Below are 18,727 nucleotides of genomic sequence, written 5' to 3' on the forward strand. Positions count from 1 at the left end.
GAATTAATCTAGAATATTTTAGAATTTCATAACCAGAAAGAGATTACTATAAATTCAGTCATAGTTACCACTATTGATTGGGTGTCTGCATCATGCAAATCTTGGTTCTAGGTGCTGGGAAAAAAGAAAAAGGAAGACCCTGTTTCTGTCCTTGAGTTGTGGAGACAAGAATTTGCCTAACTAAGCTACAAGCCTATGGTTCCCTTCAAAGGGTTTTCGTCCCTCAGTCATGTCTGACTCTTTGCAACGCTGTGAACTGTAGCCTGCCAGGCTCTTCTGTCCACAGGATTTCCCAGCCAGGAATACTGGAGTGGGTAACCATTCCCTTCTCCAGGGGATCTTCCCAACCAGGGATAGAACCTGGGTCTCATGCACTGCAGGCAGATGAAGCCTTTAGTTCAGTTCAGTTCAGTCAGTCAGTCATGTCCGACTCTTTGCGACCCCATGAATCGCAGCACGCCAGGCCTCCCTGTCCATCACCAACTCCCGGAGCTCACTCAGACTCACGTCCATCGAGTCAATGATGCCATCCAGCCATCTCATCCTCGGTCGTCCCCTTCTCCTCCTGCCCCCAATCCCTCCCAGCATCAGAGTCTTTTCCAATGAGTCAACTCTTCGCATGAGGTGGCCAAAGTACTGGAGTTTCAGCTTTAGCATCATTCCTTCCAAAGAAATCCCAGGGTTGATCTTCAGAATGGACTCATTGGATCTCCTTGCAGTCCAAGGGACTCTCAAGAGTCTTCTCCAACACCACAGTTCAAAAGCATCAATTCTTCGGCACTCAGCCTTCTTCACAGTCCAACTCTCACATCCATCCATGACCACAGGAAAAACCATAGCCTTGATTAGATGGACCTTAGTCGGCAAAGTAATGTCTCTGCCTTTGAATATGCTGTCTAGGTTGGTCATAACTTTCCTTCCAAGGAGTAAGCGTCTTTTAATTTCATGGTTGCAATCACCATCTGCAGTGATTTTGGAGCCCCAAAAAATAAAGTCTGACACTGTTTCTACTGTTTCTCCATCTATTTCCCATGGAGTGATGGGACCAGATGCCATGATCTTCGTTTTCTGAACATTGAGCTTTAAGCCAACTTTTTCACTCTCCTCTTTTACTTTCATCAAGAGGCTTTTTAGCTCCTCTTCACTTTCTGCCATAAGGGTGGTGTCATCTGTATATCTGAGGTTATTGATATTTCTCCCGGCAATCTTGATTCCAGCCTGTGTTTCTTCCAGTCCAGCGTTTCTCATGATGTACTTTGCATATAAGTTAAATAAGCAGGGTGACAATATACAGCCTTGACGTACTCCTTTTCCTATTTGGAACCAGTCTGCTGTTCCATGTCCTACGTATGGGAACAAAAGAAGGAGATGATGATTAGGGAAGGTGAATGCTTCAGGGAAGAGATGATATTTAAATTAAACCTTAAAGATCGTAAAACTTCTTCAGCTGAAGAAAATTCCCATCACTAAATAGAAGAGCAATTGTTTTCCTCTCATTGCATTTTGTTCTATACTTCTCAATATTGTACCATTATCATCTTTTTTAAGATATGAAAAAAGAAAAAAGTATAACACAACATTGTAAATCGTTCAACTAATACTTCAATTTTAAAAAAAGCATAAATATGGCAATGTTTTCCAACTTTTTATTCTGAAATGTTTCGTGTTGATTCTCCATGACAAAAGGTGTGTGTGTTTTCAACATTTTAATGTGAACAAATGTGAACATTCATAAAAGCTTAAAGAATTTTACAGTGAACATCCACATGTCTGTCACCTAGATTGTACATTAACAATTTATTATGCTTGTGTTTTCACAAAAATAAAACAATAAAATAGTAATAAATAATAGAATGTCTTCCTTCTATCCATCATCTATCTTATTATACTAATGCACTTCAAAGTAAATTGCAGCCGTAAACATATTTCCCATTTAAAAACTCCAGATGCGGATTTCCCTGGTGGTACAGTGGATGGGAATCTGCCTGCCAATCAATGCAGGGGACATGGGTTCGATCCCTAATCTGGGAAGATCCCACATGCCGCGGAGCAATTAAGCCCGTGTCCCACAACTACTGAGCCCATGTGCTCTTGAGCCCATGCTCCACAAGAAAAGCCACCACTGTAGGAAGCCTGTGCACCGCAATGAAGAGTAGCCCCCAGTTGCTGCAACTAGAGAAAACCTGCACGTAGCAACAAAGCTCCAGTGCCAGCAAAAAAAAAAAAAAAAGTAAAATTTAAAAAATTCAGATGTATATCATAAACTAGAACTTAATATTTGTCTACAGTTTTTTCTTTTGATGCAAAATTTACATATAGTGAAATGCACAAATCTTAAGTGTGTATTCACTGAGTTTCAACAAATGCATAGATCCATGTAATCCAAACCCTCTCAAGATACAGAACATTCCCATCACCCTGGAAAGTTTCCTCATGAGGAGTGCACAGATCCCAGCCCTAGTAGACTAATAGAGTCATCAGAGGTATTCAGAATTAAGCTTTAATAGAATAGAATATGTGCATCCTCAGTCATGTATCACTCTTTGTGACACCGTGGACGATAGCCCACCAAGCTCTTCTATCCATGGGATTTTCCAGGCAAGAATATTGGAGTGGGTTGCCATTTCCTATTTCAGAGGATCTTCCCAATCCAGGGATGGAACCCAAGTCTCTTACATCCCCTGCATTGTCTGTCAGGCAGATTCTTTATCACTAGCACCAACTGGGATGCCTGCAGAATTCAGCTGGGAGAAGGGTTAGGAGATAGCTAGCACCTCTAGCTCCTGGAAAGGTACTAATAACTGACCATGGATAAACAGGTTAATCTGGTTAAACTCCAGCTGAGTGAAAGGCCTAGGATACAAAGCAAAACGTTACTGTGCTCTAATCCTTTTTATTACCACACATACTGAAGTTGTATCATTCTGTTATCCTGAAGGCTCTACCTCTTGGAGAACAGTGGCTCTCAAATGGGATAGTTTTGCCCTTCATTAGATATCAAAGACTGGAGATGTTATGGTTGTCACAGGGCCAAGTAGTGCTACTGGCTTGTATGTATAGGGGTCAGGGATGCTGCTAAGTACTAAGTACTTCCTCCAAAGTACAGGGCAATCCCTCACAGGAATCTTTTGGCTCCAAAATCGGTAGTACCTGCTGTAGGTGACTAACTGATATGGGAAAAATCAATACGTATTACATACTAGCAGTAGACTTTTTTTTTAAAGAAAGATAATAAGTTTTTCATCTTTTAAAATCAAGAAAAAGGAACAATCAGTGCTTGCTTTGGCAGCACACATAGTAAAAAAAAGAAAACTGAAAAAAAGGAACAATCATTATTGGATAAAACTAACCATTTTGGTAGTTTGTGGATAGGGATATTAGAGGAGGCAGCAAGTTCCTCATGACAGAAATAGAAATATCTATGCCATGCTGTATAAGCCCTTTTGGAGGGGTGGAGGCAGTTTGTGGTAGAAAGTTTGGATTTGAGACATTCTACTTCTCTGCTGAGCTTCCAGAATCTGTGATTTTTAAGTCTGGGTGAAGAGAGAGCGAGAAGGAGAAGTTTATAGTTCTTCCTCCTGCTCTAATTTGTAAGAAGTCCCTTTCAAGAGTAACCAGAGCAGGGGTAACCAGGTGGCCAGTGCAATATGACTTCATATGAATTGCGACCAAAAGTCAAATCATAAAGCAGCCTTCCAGCTTCCTATTATGTGATCTCTCCATAGCACACTCTTCAAGGATGGTGTTACCTTCTGATCTGTGATTTAGCAGGTGTCAGGATGAGGTGTTACAAATGATGAGTGCTTCCTCATAGCTGAATTTTAGGTGTGTTCCTGCACTGGTTCCCCTGATGTTTTCATCTCTTTATATCGCATTTAAGATTAAAGTCCTTAAAAAGCAAGTGTCAGATTTTGGTGTTGATTCCAACGATGAAGTAGGTCAAGATGTTGGTTTCAATACACCTATGGGCACTTTATTTATTTTTTTTTACAAAGGAGGCAAAAATATACAATGGAGAAAAGACAGGCTCTTCAGTAAGTGGTGCTGGGAAAACTGGATGGCTACGTGTAAAATAATGAAACCAAAACACTTTCTAACACCATACACAGAAATAAACTAAAAATGGATTAAAGATTTAAATATAAGGTCAGAAACTATAAAACTCTTAGGGGAAAATCTAGGCAGTACACTTTTTGACATATATCACAGCAAGATCCTCTTTGACCCACCTCCTAGAGTAATGGAAATAAAAACAAAAGTAAACAAATGGGACTTAATTAAGCTTAAAAGCTTTTGCACAGCAAAGGAAATAATAAAAGACAACAATATTAAAAGACAACCCTCAGAGTGGGAGAAAATAATTGCAAATGATACAATAGACAAAGGATTAACTCCAAAATACATAAGTAGCACATGTAGCTCAATACCTGAAAAACAAACAACCCAATCAAAAAAATGGGCAGAAGACCTAAACAGACATTTCTCCTAAAAAGACATATGGATGGCTAACAAACACATGAAGAGGTGCTCAACATCACTCATTATTAGAGAAACGCAAATCAAAACTACACTGAGATATCATCTCACACCAGTCAGAATGGCCATCGTTAAAAAATCTGCAAACAATAAATGCTGGAGAGGATGCGGAGAAAAGCAAACCCTCTTGCACTGTTGGAGGGACTGTAAATTGCTACAACCACTATGGAGAACAGTGGGAGATTCCTTAAAAAACTAGGAATGGAACTACCATGTGACCCAATAATCCCACTACTGGGCAAATACCATGATAAAACCGTAACTGAAAGAGGTGCATGTACCCCAGTGTTTGCTGCAGCACTTTTTACGACAGCTAGGACGTGGAAGCGACATAGATGTCCATCGACAGTTGAATGGATACAGAAATTGTGGTACATAGACACACTGGAATATTCCTCAGCTTTGAAAAAAGAGCGCATTTGAGTCAGTCCTAATGAGGTGGATGAACCTAGAGCCTATTGTGGAGAGTGAAGTCAGAAGGAGAAAAACAAATATTGCATATTAATGCATGTGTATGGATCTAGAAACATGATACTGATGAATCTGTTTGCAGGACAGCAGTGAAGACGCAGACATAGAGAAGAGACCGCGGGAGGGAGGGAGAGAGTGGGGCAAACCGGAGGAGTAGCTGGGAAATATAGATGTTCAATTCAGTGCAGTCGCTCAGTCGTGTTGACTCTTTGCGACCCCACGAATCGCAGCATGCCAGGCCTCCCTGTCCATCACCAACTCCCGGAGTTCACTCAGATTCACGTTCATCAAGGCAGTGATGCCATCCAGCCATCTCATCCTCTGTCGTCCCCTTCTCCTCCTGCCCCCAATCCCTCCCAGCATCAGAGTCTTTTCCAATGAGTCAACTCTTCGCATGAGGTGTCCGAAGTACTGGAGCTTCAGCTTTAGCATCATTCCTTCCAAAGAAATCCCAGGGCTGGTCTCCTTCAGAATGGACTGGTTGTTACCATATGTAAAATAGATAGCTGGTGGGAGTTTTCTGTTGTGACACAGGGAATTCAATCCAGTGCTCTGTAACAACCTAGATGGGTGGGATGGGGTGGGAGATGGGAAGGAGGTTCAAGAGGAAAAGGGCATGTGTATACCTATGGCTGATTCATGTTGACATATGGCAGAAACCAGCACAATATTGTAAAGCAATTATCCTCCAATACAAAAAATTTTTTAAATGTTTTTGTATATACAGAAACACATGTTTAAGAATATCTCCATACAGTTTTGAGAAATAGCCTTGTTTTGTGATATTGCAATGGTTACTTTAACAAAAATAAACAATTTGTTTCAAAGTGACCTGGGTCTTTTTGCTCAAAACTTTAGTTTTTAATAAGCTATGGCTTATAAGTTCACAAGGTGCAAAAAGGGTACATTCAGTGAAAAGCCTCCTATTTCTGCCCCCTGTCCTCTTAGAATCCACCATTGTTAACTACTTCTTATCTTTTCTGAGATGGTCTATGTATATCAGATAAATATGTCCATATATTCTTTTTTAAACAAACGGTAACATATTATAAACACTCTTCTGCTCCTTGACTTTTTACCCTATGTTCTCAAAGATTGTTTCATGTCCCTATGTTAAAAAAATTGTTCTTTGTTACAGCTGGACATTTAGAAGGGTTTTCAAACTTTTGCTATTAAACACAGTGCTGCAATGACAATCTTACAAAAACAAGAACATGGGATGTCTAGGTCAACAGGTAAGAGTTTTGATTAATTAGATGTTTCTACACTTCTCTTTGTAACAATAAACTCTCAGTAGTATTTCATCATTATTTATTCATACTCTCAACCAGTGGATCATATTATAATCTTTTTGATCTTTCCCAAACTGATAAGTGAAAAGTGGCTCCCAGTGCAATTTTAATTTGCTTTCTCTTATTATGAGTGAGGTTAAAGAACCACTTGTATTTATTTTTTTGTAAACTGTTATTTTAATTGAGTTTTTATTTTTTTCTTAGTGATTTTAAAGAGTTTTTTATATGCTAAATAAATGCTTATCTGCAATGCATGTATTTCCTATCTTAGTTTTAATCACTTTAAAATCATTTAAAATTTTTTTCAGTGGTTTTTCTTAATACTATAATGGTTTTGTTTTTCACATTTATATCTTTGATCTATTTGGAATTTTTGTGTAAAGAATAAGATAAGAATCAAGATTACTTTTTCCCAACTGTATACCTAGGTATTATACTTTATTAAATACTCCATCTGCCCCACCCCACCCCCGATTTGAAATGGTGTTTTATCATATTTCCATAGGTATTGGGGTCTGTTTCTTGGCTTTCCATTTGGTTCTGTTGGTTTGTCTGACCATTTACCTGCTTATACCACACCATTTTTAGGGCTTCCCTGCTGGCTCAGATGGTAAAGTATCTGCCCGCAATCCGGGAGACCTTGGTTTGATCCCTGGGTCGGGAAGATCCCCTGGAAAAGGATATGGTAACCCATTCCAGTACTCTTGCCTGGAAAATTCCATGGACAGAGGAGCCTGGTAGGCTATAGTCCATGGAGTCGCAAAGAGTCAGATACAACTGAGCAACTTCACTTTCACCACACCATTTAAGTTGGTATAGTTTTAACATAGTTTAACATTTGGTAGACGGGGGAGCCTGGTGGGCTGCCATCTATGGGGTCGCACAGAGTCAGACATGACTGAAGCGACTCAGCAGCAGCAGCAGCAGCAGAGTTAATCAATCACCTGATGATGGTCTTTGAATTGCAATATTTAACATGTTTTCAGCCAATTATTTGTGTCTTTTCATAATTCTAAATGTCTTATCTTCCTTCTAACATCTTATCTGTGCTGCTCCAGAGCACAATATACTGTACTTTAGGGCTCTCTGCCTCCCAGACAAACTTAAGATAAATTGCATATCATCTCCACAGGGGCAGGGCATTTTAATTTGATTCAGTAGTGATGGGGAGCCTACAAGACTTTAGTACAAAGGTACTCAGATTTGAGGTTCCTAGATGCACTTTCCCTCTCATGGTATGGCATTGTGTCTGTCTCACTAGTCGACCCTAGCTCTGATTACATGGGGGTAAGGAGGACTCAAATAAAACACCAATAGATCTTGTTTTCACATAAAATCTATGGTGTTGCAGACCCAGTATCAGCAGGTATTGAAGAAAAGGACTCTGTCCAATCAACAGGACCATGTGGGCCCAGCAGACATCCATCTCAAGGAGACAGACATTGAGAAGCACCAACAGAGAGTTCCCCTCAGGGGCTTCAGGGACTTCGCACTATTTGAAACTGTCATTGCTGCAGTGAACTGAAGCCAGTGTAGGAGAAGTGGGAATGAATGGGAGAGGCAACCTGGGAGTTAAGGAGGATTCGCCTTGGGAGTGATCCAACTTCTCCTTGTTCTGTTCATCGGTTCTTGGGATTCGCAAGGGGCAGGAGTGGCTCTGAGAAATGCTCAGTGAGTGTGTGTTCAGTAAATGGATGAATCGTTGAGTGAGGGAGGGAGCAACTGCCTGCTGCAGAAGTCTTTGTTCATCACTCATGTCTTTTAGGAGCCTCCTCTATCTGTGCAGGAGGGAGCGGATCTGGGGCATAACTCGTGGAGTCCTGTCCAGGAAAGGAATGCTGAGTAAGCAGAAGCTGTGACCCCTTCACGTTCCCCTCCCATCCCCTCACACAGCTCCAGAGGACTCAAGAGTTTCTGCCAGCTTTGTTTCTTATGTTTCCCCTCATCTTTAATAGCATTCCACTGAAACATCCCCTGCATTCATTACCTCTTGCTTTTCCTCACTAACCCCTTGAATAAAGCAAGTAAAATAGCAAAGGAGACAGAAATCAATACAGTTAATGACAACAGCCAGCTCCTACACGCAACTAAATGTGTTAGTTTCTGTCTCAAGTTTTGTATTTAAATACTTTAAAAGGTAGGTGTATAGTTTATCATGCCCATTATGCAAGTGAGGAAACTGAATTAACAGAGAGGTTTAGTAACTTACCCAAGGTCACTGCTCTGGTAAATGGGTCAGCTGAGATTTGAACCAGAATGTTCACTCCAGAGACCATGCCCTGATGTACTATACCTTTTCTTTCGCATGTATACGTGTGGGTTAACTTCACTGAAATAGAACAGAAACACAGTCAAGGGCTTCCATGGTGGGCCAGTGGCTAAGAATCTGCCTTGCAATGTAGGGGACACCAGTTTGATCCCTGGTCCAGAAGGATCCCACACGCTGTGGAGCAACTAAGCCTATGGGCCACAACTACTGAGTTCATGAGCCACAGCTACTGAAGCCCCATGTGCCTAGAGCCTGTGCTCCACAACAAGAAAAGCCACAGCCATGAGAAGCCCATGCACCACAGTGAAGACTCAAGTACAGTAAAAAATAAATCAAAAAAATTACAAAACCCACCAAGTGCACAGATCAAGTGCATGACTCAGTGAATTTTCACAAAGTGAGCACACCTGTGTAACAGCAGCCACCTCCAAGAACAGAACAGCACCCCTGACCAGAAGATCCTAACACGCTCCGCCCCAATCTCTACCCCTTTCCCATCAAGGGAAACCACTCTTCTGAATTCTTTCATCGTTCTGGGGGTTTCTTTCTTGTCTATTTTAATCACACTGTATTTCAAGCATCATGGGGTCTATTGCTAAAGTTAAAACTATTCTATTTTGCAGGTGTGCGGCTGGGAGTGGTTGAGAGAATACACCCCCTAGATAAGAGAAATGATTGAGGATGGGGAAGTTAGGGGGCTGTTCTCCATCTGCCCTCATTCTCTTTGCCAATGTGAGGCTCTGCTCTTTCCTCTGTCCTCCTCCCCCAGGACTACATCTCCCAGCAGGCTGTGCTCTGACAGCTCTCGGATTTAAATAGGATTCTGGGCTACGCTCAGAGCCAGGCTGTTGCTGAGCACCCAGGAGCGAGAGGAGCTGGAGGAGAGAGAAGCAGCAAGCAGCAGCCAAGAGTTGGAGCCAGACCAGGAGGAGCCTGAGCCAGAGTTGGAGTAGAAGTTGCTCTTGCTGAAGCAGCAGCAACTAAAGAAGTTGAAAAGATGCTGGTTGTCTTGGGACTGCTCACCTCCTTCCTTTCTTTCCTGTATGTGACAGCTCCATCCATCAGGTTTGTCTTAATTCAGTAATTCATTGAGTAGTTTACAAAGCCCTGAGTTGGGAGCCATGGAGCTTGTAAGGAGATGAGTTCTCAGCAGCTGAAGGAGGAGAAAGGGATGGAGGCCAAGGGAGAGAAAGTGAAGGCAGAAAAAGCACGAAGGAAGGAGGTGGTTATGAATACCATGGTGGAAGATGAGAAGGAAGCACCTGGGCTGGGAGAGGAGAGGCGGGTTTGAATTCTGAAGCTAGTGAGAGGCTGAATGGATGACTCTGTTAAGTAGCTTGAAAGCCATCTTATGGGGGAGCCCTTGCTCTTTCATTCTACTCCCTTAGTTCCTCTGAAGACCTCCCTTTCTTCAGTATCCCCAGTCAAGGTGGGCTTGCTGCATTACCATGGGTGGTCCTTGCCAAGGGACTCATTGTTAAGTACCAGGCATCTTGGGAAGGAAACGAACTCTCTCCACTTTGAAATAGCTGACAAGTAATGTTTGGAGATGGCTATTTTGCTGTAAGATTTCTGGAGATGTCAGAGAAATGTGTGTTCTGAGTAGAGAATTTTTAAATTGGAGATAGTCAAAAAGGTTAAAGGGACATATCAAGGACAAAGTATTGCTCTAGGTCCTGGCAGAGAAAGCTGGGTTCAGATTCCAGTTTTGCCACTGTTAGCTAGTGAACTTCAAGCCTCAGCTTTCTGCATTGTAATATGGGGATAATAACAGAATGACTGAATTAAATTCCCTTGGAAAGTGCCTGGCTTAGTGCTTGGCAGCTGGACGATGTTCAGGTCATGTCAGGTCTGTTCCCTCCTGTCCTATTTTGGGGAACTTGTCAGGTCAACTCTATGTAAAAGGATGCTCTTCGCACAGAGGTCTGAGCAACGGAGGTTTTCCTCTTTGTGCACTGACTGCTAGAATGAAATCTCTAATAAGATGGCAGAATATTCTGGCTCTCTTAAAACTGGCAAGGCAACCCAAGAGCCATGTTTACATGTGGGACCCCTGGAGGTGCTGTTCATCAGTTACTCACCACTGATGCTTATTGAAGACCGAGGGCTCAGGACCACTGATTCCACGAATGCCCACCCATCTCATGTTTGTGGCGCAGGTTAGAGGAGGAATCTGACCTCTGAGAACCTCTGCAAGATATCTTTGTTATCTAACAAGGAAGGTCTCCATTGGCTCTGGCTCAAGAGAATTGATTTTATTTGCTCTGATGATCATTTGTAGCTTCCGGGCACATGACTTCCCCACCTGAGCTGATAAGCAGGAGACTGCCTTGCTCACTGGGATAATGCTGTCCCCTGAAGATTAGCTGCTTTAGGTCTCCTGACAACAATGCAAAGGAATCCCTCTTTGAGGGCGGGTGAGTTTTATGAATCTCCTTCTGGGGTTAGAAAAGATGGTGCGTAAATGTTTTGTTTCCTTTGCTTATAGGAAGTTCTTCGCTGGCGGGGTTTGTAGAACAGATGTGCAGCTTTCTGGGAAGGTGGTGGTGATCACTGGCGCCAACACAGGCATCGGCAAGGAGACGGCCAGAGAGCTTGCTCGCAGAGGCAAGTCTTTCCCTTCGTCTCCACAGGGCAGGACCTCCTGCCTTTCTTGCCAGGAGCTCTGCTCACATTCCCTTATCTTTCTTCCTGGGCCAGGAACTCAAGGATCCTGGGGTTCAAGTCCAGCTGGGATACCAACTTACTCTATGGCCTGAAACCTTCCTTCCTGCCTGCCCCTTTCTTATTATATAAAGTAAGGAAAACAGTGATGCCTGCGTATAATATTGGTCAGGTTGGTTATTCTAAAAGGAGATCCTTAGCTACGGTAAAAAATAAAACCAGGGTTGTAAAAGTCAGGGTTCCCAGGCTGGTCTAAAGCTGATAGCAAGGAGAATCCAGAAGTGGCAATATAGCTACTCATTGTTTTAAGAATGGTGAGGGGGAGTGCTCTGCCTACCAGTGCCGAACTCACTTACTAGACTCTTCTTCAGCCCAGGCTCTGAACATGTAGTCCTTTGTTTTGGCCCTAGGAGCCCGAGTATACATTGCCTGTCGAGATGTACTGAAGGGGGAGTCTGCTGCCAGTGAAATCCGAGCTGATACAAAGAACTCCCAGGTGCTGGTACGGAAACTGGACCTATCTGATACCAAATCCATCCGAGCCTTTGCTGAGGGCTTCCTGGCAGGTGAGGCCCCAGTAGGTGGCTAGAAAGGCAGGAAGCTGGGTGTGGGAGTGGCTGCTCCACCCTGGACCATCTCTGACTGTAAAATCAGAACCATTACGGATCCCACTGGACAGGTTCTGCCGCATGAACTAGCAGGGCAGGGAACTGGCACAGGGACAGTGGGTGGACAGGCTGGGCAGGATCCTTATCATTCTCTTGCCTCAGCAGTGGGGATGTTGGAGATGTCGGCTCCCTGTCTGGGCTTGCTCCTTGGCATCAAGGCGTGGCCCTGATGCCACGCTCTTCTTTGATTCTGAAAATCAGCCTTCTGCGGCCACAGGGAGTACAGGAAGTTGTGTTGCTGCTAATATTCTTCTGTATCTTGGAAAACGACCATCTGCCATCAAGGACTATGAAATCTATGAAGGACAGGGACCGTGTCTGTCTTATTTACCACTGTGTGCCCAGTGCCTAGCCCAGCCCTGAGTCAGTACTGAGTACACACTTGCTGAATGAATGGATGAATGGCGTCCAGGAAGACAACAGCAACCAAAATTAGAAACCCAGTGACAGCGGTTACTGAATATCACTGAGATAGGCCCAAAGGCAAGGAACAAGCACTCAGAAGTGGGGCAGGCAGCTAACCACATGGTCTCCTTGGCTGTGCTCTTTAGAGGAAAAGCAGCTTCATATTCTGATCAACAATGCAGGAGTGATGCTGTGCCCGTATTCCAAAACAGCTGATGGTTTTGAAACCCACTTGGCAGTCAACCACCTGGGTGAGTATCTTTGAGTGACTGAAAAGCAAGGCATTCTGGGTTTTCCTTCATTATCCCTCTCCTAACCAGTACAAAAAAGTGAGCTCCTCTTACTCACATCATTAAGAACCCCCCAAATTAGGAGATACCAGGAAGAAGAATGTCATTCTTGAAGGGAACCATGGTAATGAAGACTTGCCAGGCAGGGCCAGATGTAGGGGTGCAGGGATCTTTGGCTGCAAGGGGTCAGTTACTGTAACAAGTAAAGCAAGGGCTGGTCCATGGAGGAGGCAGACCTTCGAGACTTGAGGTATGAGAGCGGTTATAGTTCAAAGTTCAGGGCGATGGCTTTCATGAGGGTATCATGGAGCATGTTCTCTGATCATAAGCACGTGTTATTTTCCCTGAATATTTCATCCTTCCTTCTGTCCATGGCCACAGCTGTGTGATCATAGCTAGAGGGGAGATGTCCAAAGCTTGCAGTTGCCCCTGACTGGGGCAAGGGCAAAAGTGCAAATAACTACAGACTGCATCTGTATTGCCTTACCTACAGTCCAGCTCTGGCCCTTGCCTTGAGGACTCCACTAACTCAGACTGACCGACCAGTAGTGCTAAGTTGCTCATTGTATCAATGTGTTCACACCCAGATGATAGTGAGCTAGTGCTAAAATCCTGTCATACACCAGCTCTCACACCCAAGCCTGGGCTGCCAGTCCACTCTTACATTCCACCCCTCTCCCCACCGGCTCTCCTCACAGGTCACTTCCTTCTCACCCACTTGCTCCTGGGGCGGCTGAAGGAGTCCGCCCCTGCACGGGTGGTGAACCTGTCGTCAGTGGCCCACCATGCTGGCAAGATTCGCTTCCACGATCTCCAGGGTGAGAAGTACTACAACCGGAGTTTCGCTTATTGCCACAGCAAGCTGGCCAACGTGCTCTTCACTCGTGAGCTGGCCAAGAGGCTCAAAGGTGAGTCTAGAGAAAGGACCAGAGTTAAGACAGGAAAAGCATGGGCTCAGCCCAGTTCTGAGGTTGACAGAAACTTCTGAAGTCAGAATGTCAAGCATGCACATTTCAGTGGCAGCTCTGTGCGCTAAGGAAAATGAGGTTACCAACAGAGCGAAAAATGAATGTTATAAAACAGAGTCCTTGCCCTTGGGAAGGACTGTTAAAATTGAACAGGGGTCAGGAAAACCTATAAACCTTATGTGTTTTGTTACATCTTATTACATTGGCCAAAAAGCTCATTTGGGTTTTTCCATAACATCTTACAGAAAAACCTGAATGGACTTTTTGGTCAACCCAGGATTTCACATTTATAATCTCATCTGATATTAAAAATTAATTAATACATAAAATTATTAAAAAATAATTTTATTTGTTTTTGACTGTGCTGGGTCTTCATTGCTGTGAGGCTTTTTCCTAGTTGCGGAGAGTGGGGGCTACTCTCTAGTTGCGGCGTGCAGGCTTCTCATTGTGGTGGCTTCTTTTGTTGCAGAGCATGGGTTCTAGCGCACTCAGGCTTCAGTAGTTGGGGCACATGGGCTTCGCAGTTGTGGCTCCTGGGCCCTAGAGCACAGGATCAATAGTTGTGGCGCACAAGCCTAGTTGCTTCACAGCATAAAGGATCCTGCTGGATCAGGGATCGAACCCATGTTTCCCGCATTGGCAGGCAGATTCTTAACCACTGAGCCACCAGGGAAGCCCTCATCTGATTTTTTAATGACAACCTCTTGCAACAGGCAGAATAGGTATTGTTTTTACTGTTTTATGGGTCCACACCGAGATTTAGAGAAGTGGCCGGCCCAAGATTATACAGCAAGTGAAGGACAAGGACTGGAAGGTAGGGACTGAGATTTATTTATTTATTTATTTTTGGCACTGAGATTTAAATCAGGTTGCTTCCTTCACTGGGCCTTCTGCTGAGGTTCACACGGTGAGCTGAGCTACAGAGCAGCCACTCACTGCCTGGAGTCAGGGTTTCAGATACTTGAGTCTGAGTTCTTGCTCTACCATATGTAGAGCCACGTGTATATGCAAACATGTCCCTTTAATCTCCCTTGACTTCATCCCCTCAGCTGTAAGGGGAGGTGAGGCCACTCTTAATCCTATGATTCTGCGCTACCCTGAAGTTTTTGTTTAGCTGTTGACTTTGATATCTTTGAATCTAGAGGACCATTTGCTCTAGAGAATAAGCCAGAGTTTGGGGAAATGGTATTTACTATCAGAATGCAGAAAGTAGAAGAATAGGGTAACTCTGTTCAATGTCCTGTGGTGGCCTGGGTAGGAGGGGAGCTTGGGGGAGAATGGATACATGATTATGTATGGCTGAGTTCCTTTGCTGTCCATCTGAAACTATCACAACATTGTTAATTAGCTATACTCCAATATAAAATAAAAAGTTAAAAAATACTAATAATGACAAAAATAATTGAGAGTTTGTGTGTGCCATGTACTATCGATGTCTTTACTCATTTAATACATTATTCCTATGAGGTAAATGCTATTATTTTTCCACTCCCTACAAAGGGAGAAATGAGCACAAATATCTTAAGAAACTTGCCCAAGCAGGACATATTATTCCTAAATGAGACAGGATTCAAATCCAGGCTGCTTGGAAGTCCATGCTCTTTGCTCTACGTTGGGGTTCAGACCTTAGCTCTGCAACCTGCTAGGTGGGACCTTAGGCAATTTCCTTAACCTGTCTGATGAAAACTCTGTTTCCTTAGCTATAAGTGGGCTTCTTAGTATTGCTTATCTCATGAACCTCTTTGAGAGTCAAATGAGATAACATGTAAAACACGTAGCACGGCCCTTGTATGTAATAAATACTGAAGACAGTAGAGGTAGCAGGGGTGTCTGGGGGCCTGTCAGTAGCCCCCATCATATCCATCAACACCCCTCAACCTATATACTTCGTCAAATGTGTTTGCCTGGCAAATGCAGTTTACAACAAGGTCCTAGCTTCCTACCTTCTAACAGAATTGTTACCCCTGAGACTCTCCAATAGAAATTCCAACGATACCATTTAAGCCAAAGATTAAGATAACACTGAAACAAGGACTTCCCTGGTGGTCCAGGGACTTTACCTTCCAGGGCAGGCGGTATGGATCTGATTGCTGGTTGGGAGCTAAGATTGCATAGGCCTCATGGCCCGAACATCAAAACATAAAACAGAATCAATATTGTTACAAATTAAAGACTTTAAAAAACGGTACACATAAAAGAATCTTAAAAAGAAAAGATGGCACTGAAATAGAAGGACCTTTAACCAAGTATTCCATCTGGTGCATAGAAGGCTGAGAAAGTTATAGATCTTTCTGGATAACATCAGTGAATTACTTGTGAGCTTCTACCTGGCGACTTAGCGACTAAACCACCACCACCACGACCTGGCTGGAAGTGGTGTCTTTGGAACACAGGGGTTCCGGGGCCCTTCTTGTTGCTTGTGCATGCTGGCGCAGGAGGTGAGCTGTTTTCCTGGCCTGGGAGTGTGTCTCTGGTCTAACTGCGCCCTCTTTGCGCTAGGCACGGGAGTCACCACCTACGCGGTGCACCCAGGCATTGTCCGCTCCGAGTTGGTCCGACACTCCTTCCTGCTGTGCCTGCTCTGGCGGCTCTTCTCCCCCTTCCTCAAGACGACGTGGGAGGGGGCGCAGACCAGCCTGCACTGCGCGCTGGCTGAGGGCCTGGAGCCTCTGAGCGGCAAGTACTTCAGGTGTGTAGCAGCTGTGTGCCTGATGGGGGAATCCAGATTCAGGTTGGGCCAGTAAACCAAGTGCTTTTACTTTTTAAAGGAAGCTTAGATTTGATACATAGGTTTCCCTGGTGGCTCAGTGGTAAAGAACCTGCCTGCCAATGCAGGAAACATAGGTTCAATCCCCAGGCCAGGAAGATTCCCTGGAGAAGGAAATGGCAACCCACTCCAGTATTCTGGCCTGGAAAATCCCATGGAGCCTGGAGGTCTCAACATGACCTAGTGACTAAATAACAGCTTCGAAACATTGCAAGAACTGGTTTCAATAACAACAACAAGAGTTGGTTTCATGGCTCTGTTTGAAACCTATGTGCCACATTTCCAGGTAAGCTTTGCAGAGCCTTTTTCTTTTCCTTAGAAGGTTTTGGCTGACTTCCTTTATGAATTTTTAAATAGCACATAGCACAAAGCTCCAGGGCAAAGCCACTGCTTCCCAGTGTGAACTCTGTCTCCCGGAGATGGCGAGATTGGCATTCACTGATGGAATGTAAGAATAGGCATTTTGTTGTCTACTAGATGAGCTAGCCTGGGGTCCAGTCACCACCAGATTTCAAAGGATTGGTGAGCAGAAGGGACATTCTGTGGTCTCTGCAACCACTGCAAAGTGACATGAACATGTTACTATGCTATACCTTTGTTTTTAAAACATTTTATACTATATATAAGATAGATAACCAACAAGGACCAATTATATAGCACAGGGAAAGCTACTCAGTATTCTGTGATAACCTTTATGAGAGAAGAACCTAAAAAAGAATGAAGATATGTACATGTCTAACTAAATCACTTTGCCGCACACCTGCACCAAACACAACACTGTAAATCAACTCGACACCAATAAAATTAAAAATTTTAAAAAGTCAATACAAACCCCAGAATATTTTAAAATTGAATTTTAGTATAGTTAGTTTCTTTTTTATCTAATATATTTTATACAGTTAGAAATCTATTCCGAGGAGGAGGATGTGAACTTTTCCAGACTGTCCATTTTCACTGTTGGATATTCACTCTCTTTCTCTCCCTCCAGTGACTGCAAGAAGACCTGGGTGTCGCCCAGGGCCCGGAATAACAAAACGGCTGAGCGCCTGTGGAACGTCAGCTGTGAGCTTCTGGGAATCCAGTGGGAGTAGATCTGGTGGAAGAGGCACGGTTGTATCAGGCCAAGTCCACACCATGAGAGACGGGGACCGAGGAGAAGGCCTGCCCTGCAGACTTGTCCTGGCAGGCTGCTGTAGTGAACCCTGGCTTGCTCTGATACTCCCGACCCTTCTAGAAATCTTTGCACACCCAACCCTCTCATGAGGCTGGCTCATGGCATAAGATGGTCACAGCTACAGAGCACTCTTCTCCAAGACTTACAGAGTCGGCCACCCTCTTGGGCTGGTAGAACGGGGCAGATGCCAGGCTGGGCATGAGAATGGCAGAAGAGCCTGGGAAATTGGATCAATTTCCTCACTGAGACCAGAAATGCCAGTTAGCACACTCAGCTGAGGTGATGAACATCAGTGTTACATCTTTCTAGGATCTATAGGCTCAAAGACTATTGACTGATCTCTTTTTTGTAACGCTAGTCTGGAGTCTGGACCAACTCCGGAGGATCTAGGCTCAAACTTGGCTGACATTATTTCCTTCCTCTGAGCATCCTGGAGCTGTAGTGTAAAGGCTCCAGTGTAAAGACACAGGAGCCTGTTTTCTCTTTCCAGTAGTTTTTTTTTTTAATTAAAAACAATTTTTTTCAGCTCTACTGAGATATAATTGGCATAAAACATTGTATAAGTTTGGACCTTCCCATTTTCAATCATGTAGATGGTTTCTTTTTCTAAAGAGTTGCCTTTGCCTCAATTTTAGAGAAAATAAAGACTGTGTGTTCCTCTTATTGCCTTATTTATTCTCTCAGGGTAGCAAGGGAGAAATGAAACCAACTTCAATGAGTAATATTTCACTTTCTCACCCACTGACCCATAATCTTCTTATAATACGTCCTCTAGGTACAGAATAAGATGGTTCAGTTGGGTGTTTCCTCAAGTTTGTTTCAGCTCTCACATTTTACTATTTAAGAAGTGGTAGGAGTGATTTAAATTATACAGATGCTGAGCTTCACTATGGATCAAGGTCAGAGGCAGTAGAAGACTTCATTTAGTTTGATACATAAAGACAGAAAAATCAAGCTCTGATAAACCCTCTAATTAAAACCATAGCTCTCTTCTCTTCTGGCCTCCCTGTTCTCATCTACTGTGGCCCCAGGTGACCTGCTCCTTGCCTTAAGTGCTGAAGGTCACCAAGAAGAGACAGGGAGATGCCACATTTTTAAGTCAGTTGAGCCAAGAAGTAATGTTATTGCTTCCAGTCTGAACGTATCCAAAGGGCATATGGTGATAAAAGTGCCCTTTCTTTCCATAGCAGGCAGACTTAAAAAACAGACAAGCAGGACATCCC

At 43.6% G+C, this 18,727-nt stretch overlaps 1 protein-coding gene across 1 annotated transcript; it reads left to right on the top strand.

Moving 5' to 3' along the window:
- Window positions 1-9,403: 9,403 nt before the first annotated feature.
- Window positions 9,404-18,167, top strand: RDH12 (retinol dehydrogenase 12). The gene is made up of 7 exons (XM_004010741.5): window positions 9,404-9,633; window positions 11,057-11,175; window positions 11,643-11,798; window positions 12,452-12,556; window positions 13,294-13,503; window positions 16,063-16,252; window positions 17,319-18,167. The coding sequence occupies exons 1-7, from the start codon at window positions 9,566-9,568 to the stop codon at window positions 17,419-17,421; spliced, it is 951 nt and encodes a 316-aa protein (XP_004010790.1). The 5' UTR covers window positions 9,404-9,565; the 3' UTR covers window positions 17,422-18,167.
- Window positions 18,168-18,727: the final 560 nt, after the last annotated feature.

The sequence above is a fragment of the Ovis aries genome, chromosome 7 (assembly GCF_016772045.2).
Source record: "Ovis aries strain OAR_USU_Benz2616 breed Rambouillet chromosome 7, ARS-UI_Ramb_v3.0, whole genome shotgun sequence".
In the NCBI taxonomy this organism is placed as follows: domain Eukaryota; kingdom Metazoa; phylum Chordata; class Mammalia; order Artiodactyla; family Bovidae; genus Ovis; species Ovis aries.